A 13,610-nucleotide genomic window follows, 5' to 3' on the forward strand; every position below is an offset into this window, starting at 1 on the left:
ATTGTTTGTTCAAAATTATGATAGGTCAAGTACTTAAGAAATAATAATAAGAATAATAAAAAAGAAGAAATCAGAAATTATGATTCTTATGTTTGAATTTAAATAAGTCATAAAATTCTTTAAGTTGAAATTTTAAAAATCATATAATAAATTTTATATTTTATTACTTTTAGGACTAATAGAGTTTAGTTCTATTATTCTCGATAAAATCTTATTGGTCGGATATATAACTTGCACGCGTGTATCTCAAGTTCGGCTGAACCGATTTTGTTTAAACTTTATATGTAAGTTTATTTCCACCATGGCACGAAGTGATCACCGATTTACTTGAAATTACATATTTGAGCTTATCAGGCATCAGGAACTGGACGTTTACTACTGGCCAAATATACATTTTTTTGTATATAGAGGGAAATAATCGACCGATTTCATTGAAATTTAATATTTGAATTCCTCGTATTAAAACAATGTACATGTAAATTTTTGGAAAAATCAGGGCTCGAAAACTGATCTGCGGGCCGATTTCACATTTTTCACCATATCTACGGAACGAATTGATGGAATTTCTTGAAATTTTTATTTTTGTGTTTTGGTTGTTACCGAAACTAGTCGGCGAGCATTTCAGGGAATTCGGGTAGCACAAAGCGAAACTCTACTAAGAGCCAAATTTACATTTTTAAAGGAATTTTAACTATAAGCTTACTAATGTCCTAAAAATTGGAAATGTTAGCTCGCCAGTTACTTGCGGTAACAACCAGAACTCAAATATCAAATTTCAAGAAATTCCATCAATTCGTCCCGTAGATATGGTGAAAAATGTATAATCGGCTCGCAGATCAGTTTTCGAGCCCTGATCTTTCCAAAAAATTTATATATTAATTGTTTTTGTACGGAGAATTTAAATATTAAATTTCAATAAAATCGGTTGATTTTTTTCTTTATATACACAAAAATGTATATTTGACCCGTAGTCTAGTTGCTGACGCCTGATATTTTTCAAAAGTTGGGAGGTTTCGCGGACGTTCGAGCTGAGCTTATATATGAAATTTTAAGCAAGTCGGTTGAATATTTTCTTTAAAATGGTCAGAAATGTAAAACAAGCCCGGTAAAAAGTGCAGTTCCTGAGGCCTGATACATCCCAAAAGCTGATCATTTCGTGCCATGGTCGAAATAAACTTACATATAAAATTTCATCAAAATCGGTTCAGCCGAACTTGAGATACACGGGTGCACACACAAACCGACAGACCGACAGACTGACAGACTGACAGACCGACAGACCGACAGACCGACAGACCGACAGACCGATAGACCGACACACCGACGGACCGACGGTCTGATAGACCGCCAGACCGACAGCCCGACAGACCGACGGACCGACAGGTTGCTAAAAATAGTTTACTTAGACTTCCCTATTGTATACGCGATACGGTCGGTAAAAATCACAAGTACCATAACAGGTGTTATTCGTTTACGATTCATCATCAATTATTTGATTTTGTTATATCATTTGGTTTGTGATTGAAGTAATATTGTTATGACTTGTAAAAGTCTCTAAACAGCTTTAAATATAATTTTGAACGTTTTTTGAACAGATATAAATGACTATTTTGTGAAGGTAAGCCCTTTGCTGACAATCTCAAAGTTTATACATACGAGTACATAGCCTTCATTAAAATACTTTCTCAAACGCCTTAACAATGCAATAATTGAATAACCGAATTTTTAAAAATAATTAAAAATGTATAGGTTAATGAATTATATCCTTTACCTTGACAATCTGATTATAAAATAAAATCCAAGGGAACTAGTGGAACTAGTTGAAAAAAAATTTCGCGGCATGTAAAGTAGAACAAATTTTGGCACTTTTTCGCCAAATTCTCTGATACCAATCCAATCAGTTACTAAAATTTATAATTAAATTTTGGTTATTTTTCCTGCTATTAAAATAAGCAAGTTAAGCAAATAATTGAGACCGTACGTTTTGACAAAATCTGACAGGAAAAAATACACTTTTGTTACAGCAAAATTTTTTATCTTAAAGAGAAGGTATTTACACCAAATTTTTTACAAAATTAAAATCTCTCAGTATAGAGATGTTAATGCGTAGAATTCAAAAGGAATATCAACTCTTTTTTATAACTCGAGTTAGTCACTTTTGACTTATTACCAGGACCTTATCTGGCCCATTTTATGTTGGTTATTATAATTTTGCCACAATAGGCTAGTAATCCTAAAAATCCTATATGGAGACTAATTTTACAATTCAATCGCAAATAATTTTATTTTAGTTTCTTTTTAAATATTTTTTAAAAAAACTATTTTTATCTGTCATGCAATCCCAATTTTTTTAGAATATTTTTACTCCATATTTTTTTCATGTTTGAGCATTTATTATTTTGGTATCAAGGCTTTTATAATGTCATTATTGAGGTCTATTAACTGAGATAAATGTTGCGAACAATACATTAACTTCGTTCTAACCGCTTCAAGAGTGTTATGAGCATTTATCAGAACTTTTCAATGAATATTTTTTTAATTCTCTAAAACAAAAAGATTCAGTTCTATGTGAAATATATACATACATATTATTATTTTTACAACAAATATAAATTTTTGAAACAAAAAATACATTTCTTGCGTTTGCTTTATTTGTGGCAAATAAATTTTTTTGGGCCAACAAAATCAATGCCCCTTTGCCACAAATTTTATCTTATAAACTTCAAACGAAACTTTTATCCTATAAACTTTAAATAAATTTTATTTATATTTTCAAAAATTTGCTAAAAACATCTTCTTCTAAATTTCAGGAACGTTCAGTAAGTGAAAGCAGCAATTTACAAACTTGGGATTTTTAATTATATTTTTGTCATTATTTCTTCACAGGATCTTTGGGAACAAAGGGTATATATGCACATACTAACGATATTTCATATATGTATACAAAACACACAAATCTTGAATTAGCATACTTTAAATAAAAATACTCATGTATGTACATAGCCAAATATAATTAGTTATTATTATGTGGTGTGCACTACATACTGAGGTAAGTTATCTATACTTAAACTTTTTAACAAGAGATAGCAGAAAGATACAAGTATAAAGGAGAAATAAGATACTTGAAGGTATTGAAAATTAAAATTGTAACGTTTGTTATTTTTAGGAGTTCTCAATTTTACTCCTCTAGTTTAATTAATTATAACATTGTAAGTAAAATAAAAATTGAAGATTTATGAAGATTTTTCTAGAAGAATGTCATTATAGATTCACCAAATTTATATTAATAAAATTTAATTTTTCAGATTTACCTTATATCTAATAAGACTATATACATAATCAGGAAACATATCATATGTTAATATTCATTAAAATTATATTGCTTGAATATCATCTACGCATAAGCTCCAGTACTTTTGTAGCATAATAAGTTATTGTATTCTAGTTTAAGTTTAGTTGATCAAATTACAAACATAGTAATCCAAACAAAAAAATTTCGTTCTATGAATTTAATTCACTTCTACCCCAATTAACAAATTTTAAGAAAAGATTTATTTGACAAAAATGTTGATATAGTTGTCGCAGTCAACTCTGTGATATGTATAGAAATATATATAGTATGGTTAAATGTAGTTATTTCAAAAATACTGCCTAGTTACGATCTTAACTATCTTACAAATTTTTACAAAAAATTATGGCAATATCACTAATTTTGTATTATTAGTTTCTATAACATATTTTTCTTACTCCACTTGGAAGTATAGCGCTTCCACATGACATTATGTGCTATTATTAGTTACCTGCTTCACCTCACGAAACTATGCCAAAAATTTCTGGGGCATGGAGGTCTTCTTAAGTCTTGTGGATTCCACTCATTCTTATAAAATCATTCTAACTATGTTGTTTACGGATTTTCTTACAGTGTGTCCAATCCACATAAACTTTCTTCTTCTGCTATGCTTGTCGGCTTACCTTTTATCACTCAGAGTTCTTCATTATTTTTTATATTTTCTCACCTTTTATTACCCAGAGTTCTTTATCACTCACTGATTTCAGCCAGAGTATTTAATAATGAATTTTCTGAGTTTAGTTGCTCTGGATATCTGGCTGTTTATACTTCATGTGTAGATTTCTAAACATATGAACACCTATACATTTTATATACTTTATTTAAAATAAAAAGAATAAAAAAGTAGAAAATAAATTAAGTCAATTTATTTGAAACCGAGAAAAAGTAGAGTTGACCGTGTCAACTCTGTGATACCCGTACGAAATTGCTATTCTATGTGCGAACAAATATGTCATAGCTAACTATAAGGCTTTAAGTTACTTTAAGTTGCCATATTAGTTTATGCAAAATTTCAGTACTATGCTTTCAATATTTTCTGAGATATGGCCAATTTACTATTGAACTTGTGTGGCAGCTACCAGAAGGAGCCAAGCAATTTCAATGGCTTTTAGTAAACACATTGGCCCTAAATATGTATTCGCTTGTGAGAAATTTCAATATCACAGCGTCTACAGTTTCTCAGATATAACGAAATAACTTTTGAAGTTGTATGGCAGCTACCAGAAGGAGCCGAATAATTTCTATGACTTTTATTAAACACCTTGACCCTAAGATATAGTGAAATAAATTTTGAAGTTGTATGGCAGTTTCCCGAGCCAGTACCCCGATCATATCCAATTTAAATAGGATTCTAACTTTACATTAAATTAATTGTGAAAATTTGGCGAATTTTCCTCAATTAGTTTTTGAGTTATCGCTGGGACGGACAGACGGATAGACAAATCGAAAGTACTCTGCAAAATGGAACATTTGTTTTTTCTTATAACGTAGGAAACCAAAACCGTATTTTCTGCAAATGTTGGCGGAACACACATTTTACTCAGAATCCTAATAGTTACTCCATTTTTTAAACAAACCTCGAATTAGTGCAAGTTTATCAAATGAAAGTTGTTGTTTCTTACTCATTACATTGTCAAAATGAATTATGTTATTCAAATAAAATAATGTTTTCTTTGACGTTAAAGCCATGAGTATTGCTCGACCATTATTTTCATTAAATAAATTATCGGTTGTCTCAATTAAGTATCTCAATTTAGTATCGAGAAAAATGACATCAAATTAGAATTCCAATACAAGCGTTCAGCAAATTTGAATGAACTTCTATAGGTCGATACTAAATGCGTTTAAATTTTCAACCATTATTTTTTCAATTTGTCCAGGAAAATAAAGCAAAATCGTATTTCTCGGCGTATCTACTAGAGATTTAGCATATATATCTGGAGGAAGTGTAAAGATATTTTCAGATCTCATTCGACCAGGGTAATGACCATCTTCTGATAAGAATAATGGATCAGCATTTTGGTCATTTTTTAGCACTTTTCCAAAAATTTTTTGAAAAAAAGTGCTTATTAGTTTCACTCTATCCGTCCGTGTGTCTGTTTACAAAACTTTTACACCCTTGAAGATAGAAAGCTGAAATTTTGTACGTACATAGATCTTTACTAGACACTTATTTTCGTAGAAAAAAATTTTCACCTATCTCCTCCCCTCTAGAAGTTATAATCCCTCAAAACCCTAAAAATGGCCTTTTTTAACTATTTGTTGCAATGAAACCACAAGCATTTTTGAAATTTTGCAAACGCAGAAAGGCAGCGGCTTACTTCCCCTAGCGCGGTATACTATGGTTAAACTTTAGAAAAACAAAATGCCCGTCCAAATTTACCGTTATCTAAAGTCTTTTTTTTTCCAAATTTTTGATGTCGTTTTTCTTCTAGACCCCAGCCTGTAGAAGCTTGAAATTTTAAGGGCTTTTAGACATTAATAAATAGTTCATTTCATTAGAAAAAAATTTTTTTCCATCTCCACCCCCTCACAAGTTATCGCCTCTTGAAATTTGTAAAATTTGAATTTTTGACACCTTATATTTCCGAAACCGCAAGCTTTTTCAAGTTTCTATAAACACAAAAAGCTAACGGTAAATTCCGTGACATTAAAAAATATAATTATTTTTCATAACTCACACAATTAACCTTTAAAATCGAGCATTATTTTAACCCCTTTTTATATTAATTTTTGCTTTATTTCAAATACTGCATATATGCGACATCCTAAATATATGCAATCCTAGCAATAGTTTTGTATATGAATGAAAATAATTTTAATAGTGTGATAGGTATACGTAGACTGTATTTAAAAGCAGAATTTTTACTTGTTGAAGGGAAAAGTGCTATAATACAAACCATTGGTTTGACCCAACTTTATTTCTTTGCATATTTGGTTTTGGCTTCGTCTTTCGTCACTACCTGAACAATCTGAAATAGTATTATTTAGTCAAAATTTTCGCCTTCATTTGAAACAAATTCTGCTTAATCGTGACCAAAATCACTATCGCTATCATCGCTACATTTTCCAACAACATCTACTTCTTCTTCATCACGAAGAAACCTCAATCTCGAAATTTTTTTTATATATTGATTTATATGATAAAAAACAAAAATTCCATATGTGTAATTTACACACTAGGGATAAGAAAGTTGTTTTTGAATTAAGCGTTGACATTATAGGAAAGTTGTTAAAATTACATGTTTCTAGTGTTAATAAAAAACTTAGCAAAGTCATAAAATTTTTAGATTTCGACAGCAATAGCTGCCGCAATATTCAAAATTTTTTTTTTGTAGTTTCCCACAGAAGGAACAAAATAGTGTTAAGAACGTATTATATATATATACGGGATTTTCTGCACTTTATAAATTGTTTGACTATAATGTCAAGCCTTACAGAACCTTTTCTTTAGGGTGTTGGCCAGTCCTGTGAATTTTTTGACCTTGGAATCATGGTTGATTCCCCCGGCTTTTGATTTTGTTTATTTCTGTAGCAACCTTCCCTGCGTTCGTTGACACATGAAAATTTAACTTGCTCCTGATTAGAGATCCCATTGTATCATCGCATAAGAGGTCTTGTACTGTTTTCTTCTTCGACATAGCTTTGTTTTGTTGATGTTGCCATTGTTGTTTTATTCCATTTGTGGTCCCATAAGTGGGTTCAGAATGACAACCAAGCTCGTTATGGGCTGGTTTAACTCCAAACCTTTCAGATTTGGAAGCTCACACAATAGCTTGCAATAGCTACTTGCTTGGGAATATGTTGCACTAGCTACTCGTTGCCCCAAGTCGTTGAAGTGTAATTAGTACTTGAGAGTGAGAGGCCCTACTTTGGAACTCTCTTAGTTCTAAATCTCTCTCTCCCCATTTTATTAGCATGGATGAACCTGCCAAATACTGCAGGATAGCAGCGTTAGTCGACATCGCTCTCGAATTCATCAGCTCATAGTACTCAGCAGATCAGTAATAGTACTCAGCTCTCTACCACGACAAAGTGGAGTTCCACGAGAAAAACTGGGGAATCTAGAAAGCTGTTCATTTATTAAAAATGGTTTGCATTAATTTGGGTGTGGAACTAAAAATATTTGTCTTCGCATTGCTTTTAAATTTTTGAATGTTGTAATGTAATTGGTATTTATAAGTTTCTTTTAATTTATCTTTTTGAACTTAAACTGAACTTAAACTGTCCGTCCGTCTAAGAGGGTATAACTCTAAAAGTTATACCCTCCTAAAACACCAAGAACGGTATTATTTAAATATTTATTGCAGTGAAACCTTAAGCATTTTTCAAATTTTGCAAACCCAGAAATATAGTGGATGACCTCGTCTACAACGGCACACTATACTTCAGCTTTAAAAAAGCAAAATGGCCGCTAAAATTTACCATTATCCGTTTTTCCAAATTTTTGATGTCGTTTTTCTTCTATACCGCAGGTTGTAAATGACTGAAATTAAAAGCTCTTAGACACTAATAAGTATTTCAGTTCACTAGAAGAAATTTTTTTTCCATCTCTACCCCCTCTCAAGTTATTGCCTCTAGAAATTTGTAAAATTTGAATTTTGGCACCTTATATTTCTGAAACCGCAAGCTTTTTCAAATATCTATTATGGAATCTACCGTTAGCAGAAAGCTAACGGTAGATTTCATAACATTAGAAAATATAATTAGTTTTTTTAACTCACAAAATTAACCCTTACAATCGAGCATTATGTTAACCCCTCTTTAACTTAATTTTTACTTTATTTCAAAGACTGCATAAGTTGTCTTGCAATCGTATATGAATATGAATGAAAATAATTTTTATAGTGTATTAGGTATAGGTATATATAGATTGTTTTTAAAAGCATTATTTTGACTTGTTGAAGAGAAAAGTGTTACAATACAAACCATTAGTTTGACCCAACTTTATCGTTATAACTCACACTTCCAAAAATTATTTTATATACAAAATTTATACCACCAAAAGTAAATAAAAATTCCCCTATAGGATGTAGTACAATTTTGTAAAAGCGATCAGAAGGCATCATGGGAGGTGGTGAAGTGGGAGAGTGGGTGGAATTTTTGCTTTCTCTGAGACGCTAGAAGCAAGACCCTATCTAATGCTTTTTGTCCCATGTCTCTATCCCTTCTAGAAGTACCCGTATTTTTTGGCAACTGAGAAATATATATAATGTAAAATAGGATGGTTTTTTAAGAGTTATACGAAATATGAATAAAATATAGAATTATAAAAGCAAATTCATGGTACTGCGTAGCCTGGTGGGTAGCATGGAGGTCTGATAACCAGAAGGCTATTATATAGATGCTTGATCGATATTGCCGTATTTTTATTTTTTTGGATTATTTTAAATTTTTTTTATTGCACTTTGTTTAAATTTTTCGTTTTATTTTTTACCGACCGTATTGTGTAAACAATAGGTAGGTTATGTGATGGCAACAAATTTTGCATATCGAGTTTTCGGTGGGAACATACTTCTCCATAGTAGGGAAGTTTAAATAAACTATTTTTAGCAGCCTGTCGGTCTGTCGGTCTGTCCGTCTGTTATGTAGGGTAAACCTACAAAAATAAATTTTTCAAATAAAGAAAAGGTTTGGCCATAAACAAAATAATATTTTTCTTCAATTATATGTATGTACATATGAATGTATTAGAATTTAGCATTTTTCAGTTTTTCGCTTGAACAATAAAAATGAATATTTTATTGAAGCTTGCTAAACTAAAAATATGTGAAATCATTATATTTTTGAGTATTATTTTTTTCTCGGTTTGTGTTTCTAATAATAACGTAAAACGTATCATTCATTTCTTGGCTTGTGTCTCTTATAATAAACAATATAACAAGAATAGTGCTTTTGTTATATAAAAATTTTTTTAGAAAATTTTAAAGTTGAGCTATTTCGGGACTAAAAAGAGTTTATTGCAACCATAACTATTGTTATGTTTGAAGTTCGAGAATTATAAAGCGAATCGAAATAATTTATACAAATGCAAGTGCTATATATAAAAATATTATAATCGAAATTGAAAGAAAAACAGTTATAATGACAACAATCTTAATTTCCAAAAAGAAAATTATGATTTATTTTCAGTTTCAAATATACTGCAAATATTAATTTTGTATTGCATAAAATGATTATATAAATTAAAGAAAAGAAAGAAAAAAACCATAAATGAAATTTTGTGTTATTCCTATTATTATGTGAAAATTCTTATTCATTTGATTTTAGGAAGATTGACTTTGTGTGTTTAAGTTTTTTTGATTTTGCTGCTATACTCTAAGATTTAAATATTTCGTCTATGAGAAGAAAGTTCTATGAAACAATTTTGATGGTTTTTACAAAGTCCTTGGCTCTCGCGTAATTTGAATGTCTTTTACACGATTATCTACGTCGTCTCGTAGGGAGTCGAGTAGGATCAAAGAGTTTCAGGATTCATCCTCAGATGAGACCTGAAACCAACCCTGTTTCCAACACAGTTCTTGTATTGATTCCTATCTCTCCAAACTTCCCGGGGGCCGGATTAAGTTATTAAACGATCTGTGCCGATAATCATCTTAGCTGAAGGCCAAGACAAACATTCCAGTCGTGAACGATGTATACCAAGGTCCTCCGGAATATTTAACCTTGGCCAGGTCCGGCGAATCTCTATCTCTGTTTTTGTGTTGTATTTTTTTAAGTAGGTTGTTCGGGGTAATTATTGTCCATACCTAAGACATGTTTAGAGGTACAAAGACTTTACAGTTGTCGCAATAAGTCAAGATTCTCTTTTCTGGTGTTGTAGGTGTTTTATGGCTGGTTTTTTCTTTTACTTTATATATTCAGATATTCTTAATTTTTGTCTTGTTGGGCTGCCATGTTATTGCTTATATTTTTAAAATTTTATTTTGCATTATTTTCAGTTGGGCCTCCCCATTTGTTATCATGTTGTCGCTAGCATTTCCGATAGGACGTTAAGTTAGAGCCATATTCGATGCAAGATGCCATCACCTCGAAACTTTTTGGTTTCCAGTTACCACTAGTCACTTTGTCTTTTCTCTTTTTACGGTAAGACTTCAAATTTATACGAACAAAGTCCTATCGTGCTTATTCTAGAATGAACGGTCTCTTGGTATGCATCCAAGTATTACGAAAATTGGAAACCCGACCAATAGGTTAACAAATATGTGCAATAAAAAAACATGTTATCTATCAAAATATTGGTAGAGACCACAGCTGTCATCGAGAACTTAGCTGAATATTGAAGACAATTATAGAAGTCGTCCATGACAGAAAAGGAAAGTCTGAAGAAGACATAAAGATTGTATAAGCGTTTTGAAAAACCTATGTAAAGAGCTAAAAAATGAAATCTATAAATTTAAGGCAAATTTACGACTACTAAGTCAGCAGAATATGGTTTTGAATGGCACCGAAAAGATACATATGGAAAGAAAAGGCACATGTGGACGAATTGGCTAGAGAAACTGATTGAATTTTTTGGTGATTGCCGACAAAAATGGTAGAGATAAGGTTGATAACTCTGAGAAAAAGTTTAATAAGTTTGCAGAAAATAAAAAATGAAAGCTCAAGAGGGCAATATGAGAAGGCATCTTATACAGAGGAGTAAATTGGATACTCAGGACTCGAGAATAACCGAGTTAGAGAGTCTTTGTAAGATGCTACAAAACGAGATCTGCAAATTACAGGCAGAGAATGTAGATTTCAAAAATCAAATAAAATCTGCAACAACAGAAAAGAAGAACAAAGATGCGGAAGTTATTGAATATATGAAACCGACAAGGAAGAACTGGCAAGAGAAACTGACTGGATCCTAAAACAGAATAATGCAAAGAAGCGAAATATAAAAAAGTCTCCTGAAATAAATTCAGAGAGGACAGTTAAAAAAAATACTGAAACCAGCCGCAAAATGAAGGCTGAAAATCCAAAAAAGCACAAGCCTAGTCCCACATAGTTAAAATAGTAAAAGAAGAAAGAATAAACGTTAAGGTCAATATGATGGATAATGATCAATTAAAAATAAATGTGGAAAATTAAAATGAATACAGATTACTAACAAAAACTATAAATAAGGCAGTTTCCCTTCAACAAGTGAAAATTCTGCTTTTAAATGCAGGCTACGTATACCTGCTTTTAAATACAGTCTACAGGTCACTATTAAAATTATTTTCATTCATGTACAAAACTATTTCTAGGATTGCATATATTTAGGATGAAGGATTTATGCAGTCTTTGAAATAAACCAAAAATTAATATAAAGTGGGGTTAACATAATGCTCGATTTTAAGGTTTAATTGTGTAAGTTAAGAAAAATAATTCTATTTTTTAATATCATCGAATTTACCGTTAGCTTTTTTCGTTTATAGAAATTTGAAAAAGCTTGTAGTTTCGGAAATATAAGGTATCAAAAATTCAAATTTTACAAATTTCAAGAGGCGATAACTTGAGAGCAGGTGGAGATGGAAAAAAATTTTCTTCTAACAAAATTAACAATTTGTTAATGTCTAAAAGCTCCTAAATTTTCAAGGTTCTAAAAGCTGATGTTTAGAGGAAAAACGAAATCAAAAATTTGGAAAAAAAAGGACTTTAGATAACGGTAAATTTGAGCGGCCATTTTGTTTTTCTAAAGTTTAGCTATAGTGTGCCGCGCTAGGGGAAGAGAGTCGCTGCTTTTCTGCTTTTGCAAAATTTCCAAAATGCTTAGGATTTCATTGCAACAAATAGTTAAAAAAGGATATTTTTACAGTTTTTGGGGTGGTATAACTTCTAGAGAGGGGGAGATAGGTAAAAATTTTGTACTACGGAAATAACTTTCCGTAATTTTACAGCTTTCTATCTTTAAGGGTGTAGAAGGGTTGTAAACAAAAAAAGTGTCCACGGACGGACGGACAGAGTTAAACTAATAAGCACTTTTTTTCAAAAAATTTTTGGAAAAGTGCTAAAAAGAGCTTATTAGCAAAGGCTTTAAATGTCTAGATGTTGTAAATAAAATTAAAAGGAAGAAGGAAAATGGAAAATATATTTCAGTAAAACTTCTCTTTATGTTATTTTTGACCATTCGGAAGAGATAAGTAAGATCTGTAAAATAGAATACTTACAGCACATGAGAGTAAAAATTGAAGCTCTTAGAAGGAGCAAATCCATTCCGCAATGCAAGAGATGCCAGAGATTTGGACACACACAAAAGTTTTGCCAAAGGGAGGCTAGATAATTTTCAGCCCAAAAGTGCGAACTGCAATGAGGCACACCCTGCTAGCCATCGAGGCTGTTTGGTTGCAAAAGAATTGCAAAAAAGAAGATTGAAAAAGAATAAAACCAAACAAAACCAAGTTAAATTTAATTAACAAAGAACTCCAAAAATAGACAGAATGGCGGCGCCTAGTAAGGTGTTAAAGGGAGTATCTTATTCAAAAGCGCTTCAAAGCAAAATTCCACAAAACACGAAAATGAAGGAACCTAAAAACAAAACCCCACAAATAAAAAGAACTGACGCAGACATTATGCAAATGATGCATAGTATGTTGATTAGAATTCACGAGATCTCTAAAAGATTATTAGAAATAGAAAATGCATACACTGAGATGTATACGGAAACACCAAAGAAGTTAAGAAAAAATGTACGTAAATGAGGTACGTATAGTAACTTGGAATGCTAATGGTGTTAATAATTAGAAAGAAGAATTGGAGGTCTTTCTCAAAACGAAAAATATAGATATTTGTTTGTATTGTAAGATTTTTAACAGTATTTTACGATCCACGGAATCAAACGCCTTAGTTAAATCAAAGAATACCAATCCAACTTTGTAGTTCTTGCTAATTGAGTCTTGAATTTCGGTGATAACATCAAATAAAGCCGCATTAGTATTAGAGTTCTTAGTGAATCCGTATTGTCCATCGCAAATCAAGTTGTTATTGGTTAAATATTTTGTTATCTGTGTGTTTACAAACGTTTCTAATATTTTACTGAAGATACTTCTATCTGTCTTCACAGCGAGATCGGTCTAGAAATATTAACATCATTTTTATCTTGAGGTTTATATACAGTAATAACTTATGTAACTTTAAGCGCATCTGGCACCATACTTTCATGAATAGATGTGTTAATAAGTTCGGTTACAGGTTTAACTAATTCATTCCTACATATATTATGAATTTTACTAATACAACATCATAGCTGTGAAATTAATAAGTAATGTGCTTATTACACTAATAATTTAACTTAATG

At 31.2% G+C, this 13,610-nt stretch overlaps 1 protein-coding gene across 1 annotated transcript in view; it reads left to right on the plus strand.

The window, feature by feature from the left end:
* The window catches only part of LOC129611557 (dynein axonemal heavy chain 7-like), a 277,416-nt gene that overhangs the window by 237,123 nt on the left and 26,683 nt on the right, over positions 1-13,610 (plus strand). Inside the window, exons 12-13 of the mRNA XM_055524754.1 lie at positions 2,811-2,819; positions 2,887-2,904. Of these exons, the coding sequence (XP_055380729.1) occupies positions 2,811-2,819; positions 2,887-2,904 (27 nt within the window). The remainder of the gene's footprint in view (positions 1-2,810; positions 2,820-2,886; positions 2,905-13,610) is intronic.

This window comes from Condylostylus longicornis, unplaced genomic scaffold (assembly GCF_029603195.1).
Source record: "Condylostylus longicornis isolate FDR11 unplaced genomic scaffold, ASM2960319v2 ptg000052l, whole genome shotgun sequence".
NCBI classification, from domain to species: Eukaryota; Metazoa; Arthropoda; class Insecta; order Diptera; family Dolichopodidae; genus Condylostylus; species Condylostylus longicornis.